At 36.0% G+C, this 17,248-nt stretch overlaps 2 protein-coding genes across 4 annotated transcripts in view; one reads left to right on the top strand and one right to left on the bottom strand.

Moving 5' to 3' along the window:
• The window catches only part of fer1l6 (fer-1 like family member 6), a 22,708-nt gene extending 19,466 nt beyond the window's left edge, over window positions 1-3,242 (top strand). The window contains exons 33-37 of the mRNA XM_051905883.1: window positions 66-164; window positions 846-1,087; window positions 1,751-1,908; window positions 2,122-2,222; window positions 2,423-3,242. Coding sequence (XP_051761843.1) covers window positions 66-164; window positions 846-1,087; window positions 1,751-1,908; window positions 2,122-2,222; window positions 2,423-2,603 — 781 coding nt within the window. The 3' untranslated portion in view covers window positions 2,604-3,242. The remainder of the gene's footprint in view (window positions 1-65; window positions 165-845; window positions 1,088-1,750; window positions 1,909-2,121; window positions 2,223-2,422) is intronic.
• On the bottom strand, window positions 2,741-17,248 carry si:ch211-67e16.4 (uncharacterized). 3 transcript variants are annotated; one of them, XM_051905885.1, is made up of 7 exons: window positions 16,556-17,248; window positions 13,228-13,665; window positions 7,275-7,322; window positions 6,975-7,183; window positions 6,718-6,877; window positions 6,342-6,459; window positions 2,741-5,140 (listed from the first exon to the last, which is right to left on the bottom strand). In XM_051905885.1, exons 1-6 carry the CDS (start codon window positions 17,064-17,066, stop codon window positions 6,356-6,358), a joined length of 1,470 nt encoding a protein of 489 aa, XP_051761845.1. In that variant the 5' UTR covers window positions 17,067-17,248; the 3' UTR covers window positions 2,741-5,140; window positions 6,342-6,355. The 3 variants fall into 3 exon arrangements, with proteins under 3 accessions (XP_051761845.1, XP_051761844.1, XP_051761846.1); XM_051905884.1 differs by lacking the exons at window positions 6,342-6,459; window positions 6,718-6,877; window positions 6,975-7,183; window positions 7,275-7,322 and having other exon boundaries at window positions 16,556-17,247; XM_051905886.1 differs by lacking the exons at window positions 2,741-5,140; window positions 6,342-6,459; window positions 6,718-6,877; window positions 6,975-7,183; window positions 7,275-7,322 and adding an exon at window positions 8,921-9,639 and having other exon boundaries at window positions 16,556-17,246.

Below are 17,248 nucleotides of genomic sequence, written 5' to 3'. Positions count from 1 at the left end.
GGTTGTGCAGTAAAGTTAGTAGTGGTTTGTCCAATCATTGTTTTGTTTTTTGTTTTCTAATAAAGGTATGAACTGAGAATCATTATCTGGAACACTGAAGATGTAATACTAGAGGACACCAACTTCATTACAGGACAGCAGTCAAGTGACATTTATGTCAAAGGGTAACATTAGTAGATTACAATCATCATAGAAAATGCTTAATTCTTTATATATTGAAAAAGTCTCTCAATATGCACTACTGTTCAAAAGTTTGGGGTCAGTAAATTAATACTTTTATTCTGCAATAAAGTGATCTTAAGTGACAATAAAGACGTTTATTATGTTACAAAAGATTTCTATTTCAAATAAATGTTTTTCTTTTGAACTTTCTCTTCATCAAAGAACGCTAAAAATATCACGATTGCCAATACGTTTTAAGCAGCACAACTGTTTTCAACACTTAAAATAATAAGAAATGTTTCTTAAGCACCTAATCATCATATTAGAATGATTTCTGAAGTATCATGTGACACTGAAGACTGAAGTAATCACATCACAGGAATAAATTACATTTTAAAAATATTTAGAAAACAGCTATTTTAAATGGTAATATTACTGTTTTACTGTATTTTTGATCAAAAAATGGCAGATGAACATGAGACTTTTTTAAAAATATTAAATTTTACCGACCCAAAACTTTTGAACTCTAGTGTAGATACTGAACTGTTGCAGATGAACTGTATATGTTTTCTAAAAATGAATGCTTTCTAATATTCGTTATACATAATATTATGATTTAAGAATATTTTTCCTGCAACATCAGAATTAACAGTAAATTCTGGGGAATTTCATGTTTTCTTGAGGTGGTTAAAGGGTCTTGAAGATGACGGCCAGGAAACTGATGTCCATTACAATTCTCTGACCGGAGAGGGTAACTTCAATTGGCGCTTTGTGTTCCCCTTTAACTACCTGCCAGCTGAGAAAGTGGTGGTGGTTCAAAAGCGAGAAAACATCTACTCTTTGGACAAAACTGAACAGAAGATCCCTGCAGTCCTTGTTATGCAGGTGTGGGACTTTGAGAGGCTTTCTTCTGATGACTTCCTGGGTAAGAAATCTCTCTCTCAAATGCACTCTGCAATTTACCATTACACGCAACACAATATACATGTGGTTTTGAGAGAACATATGTGACGCAGAAACTCTTACAAAGCAAAAACAAACACTCATTTTGACCCATTACTGCATCTTTCACTTACTATATGTGATCTCGCTGTTTGAAGCACCTGTCATGGTAAATCAACGTGTGCTCTTGTGAATAATTAAGCAAGACGTCTTCAAATAGGATAAGGACATGCGGTCTCATGAATATTAATTATGAGACACCGCTGAGTCATCACCGTACTACAGTACAATTTATGTGAAGATGAATTTGAGGTTGAAAAAAAACTAAAATTAACTAGTTTTCTCCTAGATATTAAAACTAACGGATGGTAACATTGTCTTCTATCATGTTCAACACACATTACAATGTTAAAATCTCAGGAAATTTAGTTCAGGGTTTCATGACGCTTTAACATCTGTTTATATGCATCACATCCTTGTTAGAACTGCTCTGTAGTCTCTCCTGATGGGATTTAACCAGTGCTGTAGGAGCACTGCTATCTTACAATAGCAGAAACACAAAATTATACCTAAAAAAAAAAAAAAAAAAATACTTGGCTCAATATTTGTTAATACTTAATTAAGGTCATTTTTATGTTTTTCTCAGGCTCAGTGGAGTTGGACCTGCATGGGTTTCCACGTGGAGCTAAATCAGCTAAAGCTTGTAAGATAGAAATGCTGACAGAAACCACAGAGAACATCTCTATCTTTCAGCAGAAACGCTCCAAAGGCTGGTGGCCCTTCATTAAAGCTGGCGAACTCACAGTGTGTGAATTAAATTATTTCAGTGAAAATAAAAAGTGAATTAAACTGTAGCTCCATGTTTGCAAGCACATGGACAATCGAAACTTTGACTGACTAATGCATTGCTATTACATAAGAGATGAATTAAAGCATGTTAAATCATCCATTTACATGTACACAAACATGTGACCTAGTAAAACTATTACAGCATTTAAACTGTTTTTCATCCATAAGGGGAAGGTAGAAGCGGAGTTCCACCTCGTGACAGCTGAAGAGGCAGAGAAAAATCCAGTGGGCCGTGCACGAAAAGAGCCAGAGCCTCTAGAGAAACCAAAGTAATGGGAGTAATAGACTTAACACCTAGGGTTCATTCCCATGATTACTAGAGTTGTCAATCAGTTTAAGAATATATAGGCCTATTTAATAAGAAAAAACTGATTTGAATGAAATTTGGTTTTTGGTTGTGTGGGTAGTTCTACTGTATGTACTGTATATGTGAATTATTTCTAATTATTTCATTATCTCTTTTCTCTAGTCGTCCAGACACATCCTTCTCCTGGTTTATGAATCCTTTCAAGTGCTTCTTTCACCTGATCTGGGGGAACTACAAGAAATACATCATTGCTGGACTGGTGCTGTTGATCGTGACCTTGTTCCTGGTTCTTATCTTCTACACCCTACCAGGGGCGATCAGTAGTAAGATAGTCAATGGGTAATTAAGCACCCATATAAAGTCACTGGAAACAATGGAGCAGCACAAATTTAATTCTTGTTGCTTTAATGCATTGCCATCTTGAAGCACACATTTAAACACTTGCTCAGGAGCATAACTTGATTGATTTTAGGAACAGTCTTATATTATCTTAAGATCTTATATTTTATTTAATATGCACCAACAAATGTAACATACACAACATTAAACATTTAATAATCGTTAAACAGCATAACACTGAACATAGCACATGAAAACTGTAGGAAACATATTTTAATCACATCCTACCTAGTGTAAAAAGATGAAATGTTCTACTGTAGAGCTTTAAAACTTGAGAAATGGTTATGTAGTGACATTCAAAATGACAGTAACAAGTAAAAAATGAACATTTGTGTAAATTATATAAAACAAGCGAGAGTAACCCCAATCGGTCCATGTCATATAAATTTGTGAGGGTTAAAATAAATATCTTGGTAGTCTTTGTGAAACACATTGTGTATTGCCTTATATTGATTTCAGTGTTTTCTCTCAGCTGATTGAAATTCCATGTCACTTCTCAGAATACCAATTAAACTGAATTAAAGGTAATCTTTTCCAATAAATAAAAAAGCTTTATAAAGTTCTTATTCAAAGACAAAAACAAGTTTGAAATGTTAATGTAGTAATGTGGCTATTGGTCCCCAAAGCTCCTAAATTATGGAAGCAACTGTCACAATGCCTTATTGCACTTTTTTTTTTTTTTTTTTTTTTTTTTGGTAAGACACTGTGGTATAAAAAAAAAAAAAAACTTAAGATAGCTGTAAATTAATCGATACCAAATCTGATACAGCTCTTGCTTTACAGTTTTCCCCATTACGATAACTATATTTGACATTTTATCAGTAAAACATTCCATACCTTTTCATACCAAAACATACCATTACATCAGCCACCAAAACAGAGACTCATTTCCCGAAACTATAAACAGCATTCACCACTTTTTACACAAGTGTCTGTTAAACCACGTTTGCCTGCTCAAATCGAACACACTAATCTGCTTATACAGCACATTTGCACTGTGTGCTCATTTAGAAAGCACTGGCATACCAAATTTTCTGATCAACAACCGTCATAGATAAATTTAGGCCACAATGATGAACGTGTATATTTTAACGAATGGATTATTATTTAAAAACACCCTGAACACTGTGGTCAAAAATAGTCAAAAACATTTCAACAAGATAAGTGGGCCAGCATAACTAGGACACTCATGTGAACATTGAGAGCAGTAGAGTGCAGTTTCTTCACTGATGACCACAGTATCCTTGGACTCGTACTTTTTTGTACCTTTGTACTTTTCCATTCATTCAGCAGTTTTTGTAGAATGTATTGTATTAGTTTTTATTGTAACAGTCACAGTTGTTAAATGCTTAATGTAATAATCTAATTATGTAGCATTTAATTGTTTGGTTATGTTTGCAAAGCCAAAGTTTGAATTTAAAGATGAACATGTTGAATTTACAGTCAAACCAAAAATTATTCAGACACTAGATATCATTTTTGATATATTTTTACTAGTGGGTGCAGGACACTATAGTTCATTAATGTAAGTGAGGATATCAAAATAAAGTAAACTGTGACATATTATACCCAAAAATTCTTCATACAGTGGACTACCAGTAAAATTGATTCAGACACTTTGACCTGACCATGTTTTGCTTAAGTGTTATCTGACATAATTAAGATCATTTTTTTCTGACACAGTTTGAAACAACTCTGAGATCTTGTCATATTTTATTACCATTTTTTTAAACTATAGTGAGGAAACTGTAATCATGAATGAAATGTTCAAGGTGTCATTTTGGTTTGACTGTATATGATTGAGGTTTGCACAGATCAGTATGGGGTTTTTGTTTGCAGGTTACAACAACATTTGACGACAACCTTTTTCAAACCAGTTCCACCATTACTTAGCACAAGTTTCCACCACTAAACAAACACTGCATCATTGGTAAGTTGTTCTAGGTGCAGTAGTTCTGTTCTGTGATAGTGCTGAGGAGCCAGACGGCATCATACCCTCATTCATGCCGTGTACCAGTGCTGATTGGGTAGGACTGGGTCCGAGCTGCAGCAGCAGGTTATATGTGCCACTCTCAGACAGTCCCCTTCTCAATCCAAGCCCACCGCGCTGCGCCGGCGCCCCACCTCGCCTGCGGTTGGAGATGAGGCCACCCCGCTGGGCAGGTGAGCCCTGCACGGGAGCCCCGTTAAACTGTGCAGCCTGCGAGGCCATCAAACAGGCTTGTAGTTTGCGTTTGGCACGCCAGCGGGCCACTCGAAGGCGAGTCTTTTCTCTTCGTTCTCTTACCAGGTCTGCAAGTAAAGCCTGTGGTAGAGTCTGCTCCAGCTCACGCCGTCGGTTTGTACTACACCCTCGGTTTGTGTTACGACCTCTCAGACTCAGAGTTCGGCTGCGTTTGTACTCTTCATACAGGTTTAGGTCCTTGCGTCTCGGACGCACCTGCTTTTGGACCCCTGCCACAGACAGCTGAGAGTCGTCATCTAAATATGGGCAGAGAGGTGAGATTAAATTTATTAATACAAATATTTTAACCTCACCAAATGTTGAGCCACTGTTTCAAACAATAGCAGCATGCTAGCAAGTTATTGTTTAAAACACCTTTATAGTTTTATATGATGTTAATATGTGCATTTAGTACTCAATATTTGTTCTAGGCCAACTGAAGCCCATCTCAAAACTACTAATATGATTAAGAACTAAAAAGTAAAAAAATACACACACTCGCAAACCTAATGATACACACAGTGAAATATTACAGAAGCCTTCGTTAGCTTATTATAACACATTAATAAACAGGCAGTGATCATTTTAATACAATGTCACATGTGCACAAAAGATCACTTTAAAGATTTTCATATGAAACTCACAAACTAGCAAATCAGTTACGATTCTGTGTATTACACAGCTTCTACATGTGTGGTGAAAGCAATGGTTTGTAATGTTACAGTCAGCTCTTTCCTCTCCTGAAAACTGTTTCGGCTGCTTACTGCAACATCACATCCTGTCAGTTTCCTGATAACTGTTAACCTCAAGTATCTTCTTATCAATGTCTGCTGAGCAAGTTTCATGTACATAAAGGCCAAGATATCTCAATTTTTAGAAAGCATTTGGTTTTACTATGTAACATGACATGTAGTTTTTAGGGGGTTTTATATGATGATAATTGAAAGATTACAAGGAATATACGTACTTGCATCAAAAAGTAAGTACAATGTACTTACTGTGTTCATACTATATTTGCAAAACACATTTGCTGCTATTGAGGTGGGATAAGGGTAAGGTTAGGGACAGGTTTGGTGGTATGGGTAGGTTTAAGGGAGGGTTAAGGTGTAAGGGAAGGGTCAACAGTGTAATTATACATGTAATTACATGCAGATATTTTTTAAAAGATAAGTACAATGTAAAAACGTATGTCACAATAAATGCATTGTATCAAATGATTAATTTAAATATAAGTACATAGTGGTTAAGGCCACCTAATATAAAGTGGGACCCAATTTTAAAATTCTTCACTTAAAATCCTGATGTCTATTTAAAAAAAAAAAAAAAGACAGACTGTGGACACTTTAAAAACTAATTAACTACTCACTTCTGAACAATAGATCAGGTAGTTATTCAATTATTTATTTAACAGTATGAAATACAGTAATTCTTTGTACAAGCAATGTATAAAAAACTGACATTTTTACAAAAGATTAGGAGGATGTCCTTCCTGGGGCCAAACGCAGGTAATCTTTGATACATTTCTCTGCCTCTGCTTCTGTGGGAGTCAGGAGGACACTGTTCCTCATAGCAGCAGCTGCATGTTAAATGGATAAAAGTTATTAGTTTACCAAGAAACAAACATTTTTATTTCATTTATTACTGAACTTTACCTGAACAGACAAATCTGACTGTGTTCATGTATGCAATTGTAAAATTTTAGTGAGCACAAGTGGAACAAGTTCTTGAGCAATTGTATTCATATGTATTCATATGTGAATTGACTGAGATATGCAATTATGATATCACTACGATACTTTTATCCATAAAACAATTCCATTAATTTTGGACATGCCTATTATTAGTGCTCCAATATTTGTTTTTCTTATGCCACGCTTGTCTCCACGTCCGCACCAATTGAGCTGTTTGGCCACGTTGAGGGCAAAGACCTTGTTGCAAATTCTCCATATGGTCTTTTTCATAGTTTGACCTCCACTAACAGACAATCTGTTCACCTAAAACAGAGATTGAATATAGCATGTAAATAAAAATTCACAAAAAAAAGAGAAATTTTGGTCACTGCTTTATTTACATAATTCCAAAGAATCTTACCAATTTTTGCATCATTCCTTTGTCTAGAAGTCTTTGCTCCAACCGGTCAAGATCCTCCATTGACATCAGAGGCAAGACACAATCCTCTTCTTCCATCTGCAGTGGGGGTTCAAAGCTGTTGTTCCCCACAAGACACTGAACTAATGCAATCAGGTGGTTGATTTTCCAGTCCATTTCTCCCTGCGACTCGAGAATAGCCCTCTCTACAGCTGCAATACCACAGGTGACTGTCACTTAACAGTAAACATTTATAAATGTATGAGTTTGTAAATGCATTGTAAATGAAGGGATTAAACTTACCTGTACATTGATTATTTTCAAAACTCCCTGGACTCGCATCTGACATAGCTGTAAAAACAAATTTACAAGCATTAAAACTTTGTTTTCTAACAGTAAACATTTAAAAAATAACACACATGAAGAAATAATATTGGCTGTTTTTAGATTCATGTTAAAAAGCAACTTCAGTAGAACCATTTAATCAAGGTAACAATAAAACAGACCCAAACTTCAAAAACTAAATGTGTCCAATATTTACATTTTTGTAAACAACAAAAAAATGTAAACTATTGTCTGTTCTTCATGTCTTTTTTTTCAGTCACCAGCTTTCTTTCCAACTTCCCTTTGCTTAGCAAATACACACATTAAATTCAAAACAAATATAAACAAGTAAAAGCTAGAATTAGGCCTTTATTCTTAATATATTTGTCGATTTAGTTTGAAATTGTGTCCTCAGGTTACATGTCAACCCTGTTGACATCATAATTCTCCAAAATCGTGCTATATTATTGAATTTGGTCTATATGGTGACATCCATTCAAGCAGTAAACTCCTTTTTAATACAACTTTACCTTTTTATGCTTCTCAGTAGGGCCAATTTTCAACCCTGTTACCATTTTGTACAGTAAACACTGATTGCTCAATTCTCCTAATATGCACCTAGTGTTATGACCTTTTCCTGTCTAACTAAAAATCAACCCTGTTACCATCAGCCCTGTTACCTTTTGTAAAAAATTCTTATCCAAACCTATATTAATATACCTTGAAACAGTCTATTAATATACATTTAAAAACACTATTCTGTCTGACATAATGTTTAAAAATGTACAGAAATAAAACAAATGGTCTTAAAACCATGAACGCCAGTGCAGTAATTAGAAGTCTTAATGTGATAAACATTGACCTTTAAAGTTTTAAAGTTCAAGTAAAGCAGTTAGACTCACCTGTTCATGATGATGTATTTCTCTTGTGATTCCCCTTCACTGAATGACTTGCGATGTGTAAAAAAACATGCCTCGAAGGGAAAAAAAGTTTTTTCTTCAAATAAATTATTTTTTAATTCTAACAAAATGTGTATTTTATGACAAAATCTGAACATGAATATTCATTAGAAAGGAAAATCTGTCTCATTCACTGTCCGTTTATATATATATATATATATATATATATATATATATATATATATATATATATATATATATATGGAGCTTTTCGAAGTATTCCAAGATCTGGCCTGTGTTGTGAAAAATTTAATGTAACTTCAAGGTTTTACAATAGTAAGCACTCTCAGAAATGGATGCCCTGTGTACCTGACCTTTTTAAATAAAACATTTAAATAATAATAATAAACATTCATTATTGCATGAAAATATCATTGCTGGTCTCAAGAAGAATTATTTTTTCACCTCAGGCCCAAATTAGTTATTTCATGTTATGCGTGTTACAGTTCAACACATGATTCAGTATCCTAAAGATATTCAGTAATGCCATTGCCAGGCATAAAATATTGTAATTTACTGATTACTTCAGATACGCTCTAAATACACAGAATATTACAAAAACACAGTGATGGGGAAAAAAAGTAACAGGGCTGAATGCAATTCAACAGGGTTGAAAATGATAGCAGGGTTGAAGTGGCTACTGTTAATCAAATATACATGAATTGATTCAATCATTCATCCATTCATTTATTTAAATTTTGACAACTCATTACAAAGTACCTCATAGCAGAACACATACTAATACAAATAGTAACATATTCATTTAGCATGGCCCACAAATCTTTGTGAATTTAAATGTCAAGATGTCACAGGTTTCAGTGGAGGTTAAGGTTAATAATCACATCTCCCACTCACTTCTGGATAACCCAGAATCTGTGTCATTCCTCTCTCTTTCAGTTACAGCTGAAATATTGTGCAGCTCATTGACTTGGTCACAAGTCATTTTACTAGGTGCCTGAATTACCACCTGATAGAGCCTCAGTGTTGATGGACTCAAGTGCTTTAAGGCTATACTGGCCTGTGTAAGGCCCTGATGAGTTGCACCCGGGATGTCCTGACCCTGACTTATCAGTCTTTCTGCAGTCTTCTTCAGGGTTGCAATAACGCCATCAGACTGGGTTCAGGACTGTCTGGAGGAGAAGCAATTATTTTGAAAAATGGTTTCCTTCTCTTCTGTCGTTCTTTGGCTTCTCTCCACTGCTTGCGCCTCCATCTCTGAGCCTTCTCACACAGGTCACCAATTCTCTTCTTTTTCCCTGTCTCAACATCTCTTCTCCACCTCTCTCGCTCAGTCCTGAGGTACTTTTCCCTGCGTGCAGGATCAGCATCCCTTCTCGCCCTGTACGCTCTCTGTTTTTCAGCAGCTGTTTTTGCCATTACTGTGTCTGAAAAAAGGAATCCAATATGAAGACTTGCTCAGCTTCTCCATATTCCAAATGAATAGATGCTTTTAAACTCAGCATGACTTGATATGTATGAATTCATCATATGTACAAGTTGCGAGTTGCATTACATTTCTTGATGTCATATTTGTGTTCATATGAGCCTTTGAGTACTGTCAATATTGATTGTCATTCAAAAAAATTTAGATATTATGACCATTTCAACCCCGTAATGACCCTAATTCTGAATTGCATTCAGAAATGTTTCAGGATCAAATGTTACAAGGGTTGAAGTTCAGTGTAAATCTAAAAATGGCTTATAACAGCACCAGTGTCAATGCCATACACCAAATTATTCAGACCGCAAAACTGAAAAATCAGTTGATCTCTAAAATACAGGTACAGTATGTGGATTGCAGTACACTTTGCAACTGGTGTAAAAGGAATACAGCCTAAGTTGTGATAATGAACCGCTTATCTCTGTAGAAATTGCCTTCAGAAAGCAACTTGCACTCTTCTTATCTCTTTCACAACATATCTATATAATATCAACAGGTGTTGGCAAGTTTTGATTGTAAAACCAAAGTGACAAACCATGGGTACATGTGATGATAACCATGCTTTCCATCTTTAGTGGCTAATTTTTTTGCTACAGTGGTAAACAGCAGCTGCTGCTAGTGCTCACGGACCTCAGTTCAGAGTCGATGTGAAAAGAGGTCTGCGGCCAACGGGTTTGGACCACAGAATCAAAACCAAGTGTCAAAACAAAAATATACCTCTAACCACACTAACAGATCATTTCTCAGAAATATTTTCTCAGAAAATATTGATGAATATCTCTGATATTTTTTTTAGAATATTTGTGTCATACAGTCAGAGAAGTTGTTCAATGACATGAGAGTAAGTAAATTTCTTTTCTTTGTTTTTAGTGAACTATAGCTTTAAAGAAATTTGGGGGAAATGCTTTAGTGTATTTTTGTTAACATTTGTGTACATGAATCAGCACATACTGTCTAAACCTTCCTTTCTGAAGTGGAAATATTTTTCTATGTGGATGTACTTGTGGTTTCCTAGCATGTTTGTGTTCATTTGTTTGTTTTGCACATTTCCTTAAAAATGGGTACAAAATCTGTATACTAAATACTTGTATAGAAAATTGTATTGGTTAATTCTAAATTGTTACACTTGGTTTTACTTAGGCCCTGTCCACACGAACACAGGTATTTTCAAAACCGCAGCTTTTTCTGTGCAGTTTGGCCATTCGTCCACACGTGAATGCAGTATCCGGTCACTGAAACCAAACATTTTTGAAAACTCCTGCCAGGGTGAAGATTTTTAGGAACTCCGATTACAGTTTTGTCGTGTAGATGGCAAAACTGGAGATTTTGGCTTGTGACATCGGAACCGGAACTGGTAATAACCTTTTTTCCAGGCTTCTGATTGGCCAACATGGCTTTACAGTTAGGGTTATATCGCCACTTGTTGGTTTGGCATGCTCTTGACTGCGCTTCATAGCGTGTTTTCACATGGACACATTTTTTTAAAAGGAGGATGAAAAACTCTGTTTATAAAAATACCCGTGTACATGTGGACTAATTATAAAAGCTTTGTCTTGATTACCTTTAAGTCAAGCGCACTGTCATTTTCATAAGCCTTTTTGGTGCACATCCACTTGAACACTTATATTTGTAAGATCAGTTTGACCAAATTTCTTGTGATTTAATCTAAGAATTTTGGAAAACAAGCTTAAAAGGCTTGTTGATCCAAAAATGAAAATTCTGTCATCATGTTGTTCTAAACCCTCTTGGGTAACTACACTGTAAGTACACGTTCTGTAAAATAAAGACCTCCGTTCATCTTCAGAACACAAATAAAGATCTTTTTAATGAAATCTGAGAGATTTCTGTCCTTCCATTGAAAGACTATTCACGCAAAACTTTGATGCTTCAAAACGTTCATAAATAGATCATAAAAGAAATCCATATGAATCAAGTGGTTTAATCCAAGTCTTCTGAAGGGTCATGATCACTTTTATATGGTGAATAATAATTTAGCGTTTAACACGTACGGTTGAGCTTCCATTTATCATATTTGAGAGCTCTATTTGTATGTCCACTGATGTTTATGTATATAAAAACCTAGAAGACTTAGATTAAATTGCTCAGTTTGTATGGATTAATTTTCTCTCATTTCATTAATATCTTCATTTGTGTCTTAGGGGTTTGGAACATCATGCGAGTGAGTGATTGATGACAGAATCTTTATTTTTGGGTGAACGATCCCTTTGTATTCCTTATTACAAACCCACTTCTATAGTATACTCAGATGGTTAGCATTTATCTTGCTTTATTAAAGGGGCTATATGTAGAAATCAGAAAACCTTGTTATTAGCGACACCTGTTTCCATTAAGTGAAGCAGCTTATTGCCTGTGCTCGCACTCATGCACACGTAACACACAGTGCTGCCAATTTAGCAATTTTGTCGCTAAATTTAGCGACTTCCGCACCCCTTTTGAGACTTCTTTTCAAAAGCCTAGTGACAAATTTAGCAACTTCTTGGACAAACCTTATCTAGATTCTGTGACTTGCCCACTGATCTATATTTATATTAATATAAATCAGTGGACTCGCCAGTATGACGTCATCTAGCCACATTTAGCGACCAGTTTTAGCTACTTTCAACTAAAACCAAATGGCAACACTGAACACACAAGAGACTGAATGTGATTCAAGCCCCCATATACTCATGGTGAAGGCTTTTTTAGTTCTTCGCTTAGAAGTTAAAAGAAGTTGAAAATACCTTTGCAGCAATATATTGTTAACAAACCTCCCAAAGCCGTCCTCGCTGCTGAGAGCGATGTTTAGATGAATATGTAAATATGTGCTGCACACTTTTCTCAATAACAAAATAAACAACAAAAATGTTGAGAAAACAGCAGTTGAAAAAGCATCTGACAACAGCGATGTGGATGTTTGCACCAGTATATTTGAGACTATATAGATTAGGCTATGTGAGATTGTAGAGACTATTAATCCCTTTTCTTTGCATGACACATTGACATTACAGTAAAAAAATAGCTCTTTCGCCATTATCCCAAACATCGTATAAGCATTCATTTCATGTGTCATTGAACAGAAGAGAGGCTCTTGGGAGCGCGTAAACATCACATCCTTTGGATTGTCCAGAGTCCTTTGCATAGAAATCAGTCTACAGGCATTCATGGACAACCAAAAGTCGGAGAATGTCTCGTTTTTTTAAGTTTCATTACAAGCTGTTCACACAGTGGCAATAGAAAAAGTAATTAATATATAAAAATTCTTACATATAGCCCCTTTAACAAACAGGTTCATTAAAATAAGCTTTATTAAAAACTCATAAACAGAAGCTGAAGAAATACTTCAAACATTATTATTCCCTTGTCCAGTATTTTAAAATAAAAAACAGCTTTTTAATGAAGTTATTCTTATTGAAGTGTGACTCTTTTATGCAATAAAAAAAATTTGTACACCATAGTTAAAATGGTACTCTACTATCTACACGTTCATAACATCCCAAATAAACCAGTGTAAAAATGTTAATTTTATACTTACAGGTGGTTGGGTCCACGTTGATGAATGCTGGGATTGCAAGGTCTGCTGAAGTGCCTGGACTCTGAAGAGCTTGAAAGGATGCCGGTAGATCTAGTGACACCCCAAGCTCTGGTTCCCCCACTTGCTGGTGAAGTTCAGGGTTGGAATATTCAAGCCTAGATATGCTGCCAGCTTCTGCGGGTTCATCCTTCACGCAGACAATTTCAACCTCCGCCTCCTCCTGTTTGATCTTAAGCGATGGTGCTCCAAAGGCCACTGTACTTGTAGTCTGGGACGACATGCTTTCTTCTGCCATCATGGGTGCAGAGAGGATGCTGCTGTCCGGCATGTCAGTGTGCCCAGTCTCTGCAGAGGCCAGAGGGTTTTGACCCCATATTGGATCGCTGGTCTCAGACAGAAGCCCCTGACTGTCCACCAGATGAGGGCTCGAGTTATCAACTATGGAAACAAAAGTCACTTTCTGTTGAGTTGAGGGAAAACATTAGGAAAGAATAATAATACACACTTTTTGATTGAAAATAAGTCATATTACAAAACTCCTGAACTGTTCTCCTTGAACTTTTGAGTAGCGATAGATATATATTCAGGTAATTTAAGTAATGAAATACATCTTCATGTCCCCATCAGAACCATTTTAAAGTCCCCCTATGGTCAAAAATCAAGCTTTTAATATTATTTATATGTTTCTGTGGTGTATTTAATATGCCTTAAGACAAACCATGTGCAAATTCATAAGTCAACACCATTGCTGAGTATTTTCTCCTTAAACTGCAGTGAACCAGACAGTCTAAAAAACATGGTTTGAAATCACTGGTGTTTCTGATGTTACGAACTACCTTGTAACCAATCACGTCAAAGTGTGATCATCAATGAGTGGATCTCTGAACTGTGTGAGTGGAGGCGGGGCTAATTTGCATATTCATAGAACCGCGTATATTAAATGAAGCAAGAGTTACATTCAAGCTATTTTAAGGCATGAAGAATTTTTTTCTTTAAATATGTAACTTTGGTGATCAATGATGAGTTTTAAGGGATAAAATTATTGACTATAGGGGGACGTTAATATATTTAATAAAATATTAAACTAACATTAATAGAGATGTTCAGTGAACATTGTTCATCTTTTGTAATGTTAAACTTTTACTAACAAAACTGTTTAACTCGTTAACTAACAAATGTTTCTTAATAGTCTCAGCCTCAGACGTTGGCTGAACATCTGATGCATATGGCACACGAAATAGCAAACACTTCAGGAGTTTTGAAGTCGTCATCTGATTGGTTAAATTCTCCAGGATTTCCGGGAGACGTGTGTGGCACATTCTTTAACGGTCCACCTGGAAACAAAGTCCTCGTGACGCCAAACCCTCTCATGGAAAAAACAAGCCGTTCTGTTTACATCTGTGACAATGAGCGCTTATCAGGATCAGATAAAAGTTGAATTTTCAAAAGTATGTGAAGTTTGCAGTGCCGCTGATGCAGTAAACTTGCACAACCTTCTTGAATTAAAAATTTATTAGATGCACGGCACGCCTATCACAGGCTTGTCAACTTTACATGTACACATGCCTAAACATGACGCAGAACAAAACAAACTGTTATCTGTTGCTTTAAATGTCAGTTCGATGGCCTCTGGGCAGTCCTTGGACAATGAAAGCTGCGACGGAGTCCAGACCTTCTGCCGTCATTCTGAAGGTTTGGCTACGTGAGACTAGTTCCTTTATGACATCATGCTCCAGGAAGTGACATCATTTCAGGTGTAGAACAAACTTCAAAAGGCATTAGCAAAAGATTTTATTAATTCTATTAATAGTTAGTTTGTCTCACTTTAAAACTATGCAGTGTCCTGTTTGCTAATACTGCATGACACTTCAAAATGATTCTCAAGTTGACCATGTAAGCTCACTTGCAGTGGCTTTTTGTTGTGAATTTTAAAATATTGTATAAAATAAATGGGTAGCACTTTATTTTACAGTCCTGTTCTGCACGTACATACTATGTACTTATTATATCAATTACAATAACTAGGTACTAATCCTGAACCTATTCCTAAACCTAACCTTAACCCATGTAGTTACCTTATTATAGTATTACCAGTTTCCTGGGTAACTACACTGTAAGTACACGTCCTATAAAATAAAGTGTAACCAATGAATGTTTATAGAAATTCAGTAATTTTGTGAATATGACATGTGCATTTGTTAAATAGTATATGTAACACCCTGTTCGAAACATCAGTATCGGCCTTTAAAAAATAAAACATTAGCCTACCACTAGTTCTGAGTAAATGATCTACAATTAAAATACACAGTACAGTATACTTCTATATATTGTGCAGTGTACATTTTGTATCTGTTAAGTAGTAGTGTACTTTACAGTGTTGAGTGTGTCTGGCTGCAATCCATCAATTTTCAACAAGATACCAACAGAGTGAGAATGTCAGCATGTCTCCAGTCCACACCTATTGCTGCAGTCATTATGGATAATGGTACAGTATTAGTCATTCCTGTTATTCAGCACCTTTTGATCTCTGTAACTTCTTTAAAAGGAATATGTTTGTGTTATATTTTAAAGAGGTATTAATATAAATGTGTAGTGTATACAAGGGTTTCCTTCATGTAAACATCCCCTTAAGTGCTTTTTGTACATATTCATGTGGACATTTGTTTGTTTTGTGCAAGTTTCCTTATAAGTGGCTGGCGATATTTGCTTGTATTGTATTGATCATTCCTGTTATGCAGCTCTGTAACTTCTTTAAAATGAGTACAGTATGTTTGTGTTATAATTTAAGGAAGTAGTATACTGCTATAAAAATTGTAGTGTATGAAAGTGTAGTTTAAGAAATAATTATTTACACAATGGCAAGAAAATGAGCAGGATGGAACCCAACAGGATAGAAATAAAGAGCTAAAGTTAAAGTTCCTCAGTGAGGAAATGACAGCTGAAATTTTGAAATTTCTGTAATTTATTTCAATATAATAAAATATTTAAAGAGTAAGACAAACCAACTAATACAACAAAACATCACAAAAGTCATCTAATCAATTGCTAATACCTGTTTGTATTGCTGTCTCCAGCAAAAATTGTCACTTCCTGCAGAATGATTGCAGGATTTAAAGTAAAATTTAGGGAAATGTGCAATTTAAGTGATATTCACACTCAAATGATTGAGAAATAATCCTTGTGTTGTGATACTGTGATAAAAGAAAACTAACAAACATGATTTCCACCTCATCTTTGTTATTTTAATATAATATATTAAGACATACATGATGGGAATATGAAAAGGTACTGCATTACCCATACATGTTCATCAGGGGCCGTTTCATACCTTTATGAACTGATGATCCATGGATCTCTTCAATATGGAAATCAGCAATGTGATTCTCATTTCTTAACGTTTCTTTGGACATGTGCATCTGATGCCTCACCCATGAGGGTCCAGCTACAGGGGCAGGTTCAGTGACTCTCGGTCTGGGACAGGGGTTTGGGGCTTTGGCACACACTGACACTGTGCTCGTCGGCACTCTTCTGCAGTGCACCCCTGTGGATGTTGCCATGTCTCCATCTCCCTGATACAGTCTATGGTTGGCGTCCTTAGCAGCCAGGACGCTAATGTACTTGCGCATAGTTTTCATCTGACAGCGGGACGTCTCCAACATTCTCCTGATGTTCTCATTCTCCTTCTCTTTAGCGGTCATCTCCCGTTTGATCTCCTCAAATTTGAGCCCGACCACCCGGATCATCTCTCCTAACACGGTCTCCACCGCGACGTTCACGGCTTTTTCTATGACAGCGCCCATTTGGCCCCGCATCAGAGAGATGGTCAAATTCACATCCATGCTGATGGGCGCAGATCTAAGCTGTGTCGAAAACACGATTAAAATATCTGATTGACTGATTGGTATTCGAGTAGGTCTATATTTGTGCTAAACTTGGGCTACGTTTACCAGACTAACGCACAACTCCGTCCGCCATTGCCCATGCAACGACAACACTGAGACGGAGCAGGAATCACATCCGG

The sequence above is a fragment of the Ctenopharyngodon idella genome, chromosome 9 (assembly GCF_019924925.1).
Source record: "Ctenopharyngodon idella isolate HZGC_01 chromosome 9, HZGC01, whole genome shotgun sequence".
Lineage (NCBI taxonomy): Eukaryota > Metazoa > Chordata > Actinopteri > Cypriniformes > Xenocyprididae > Ctenopharyngodon > Ctenopharyngodon idella.
Note: the sequence above shows the minus strand (reverse complement) of the source record. Positions and strands in the feature narration are given on the sequence as shown.

What these genes read in the sequence shown, in the direction of transcription:
- si:ch211-67e16.4 (XM_051905884.1), bottom strand. Translation starts at nt 17,066, where the DNA reads ATGGATGTGAATTTGACCATCTCTCTGATGCGGGGCCAAATGGGCGCT. An exon ending in TGGATCATCAGTTCATAAAG is followed by an intron (nt 13,666 to 16,555) that starts GTATGAAACGGC and finishes TTGTTTCCATAG; the next exon opens with TTGATAACTCGAGCCCTCAT. An exon ending in CAACGTGGACCCAACCACCT is followed by an intron (nt 5,141 to 13,227) that starts GTAAGTATAAAA and finishes GCCCATATTTAG; the next exon opens with ATGACGACTCTCAGCTGTCT.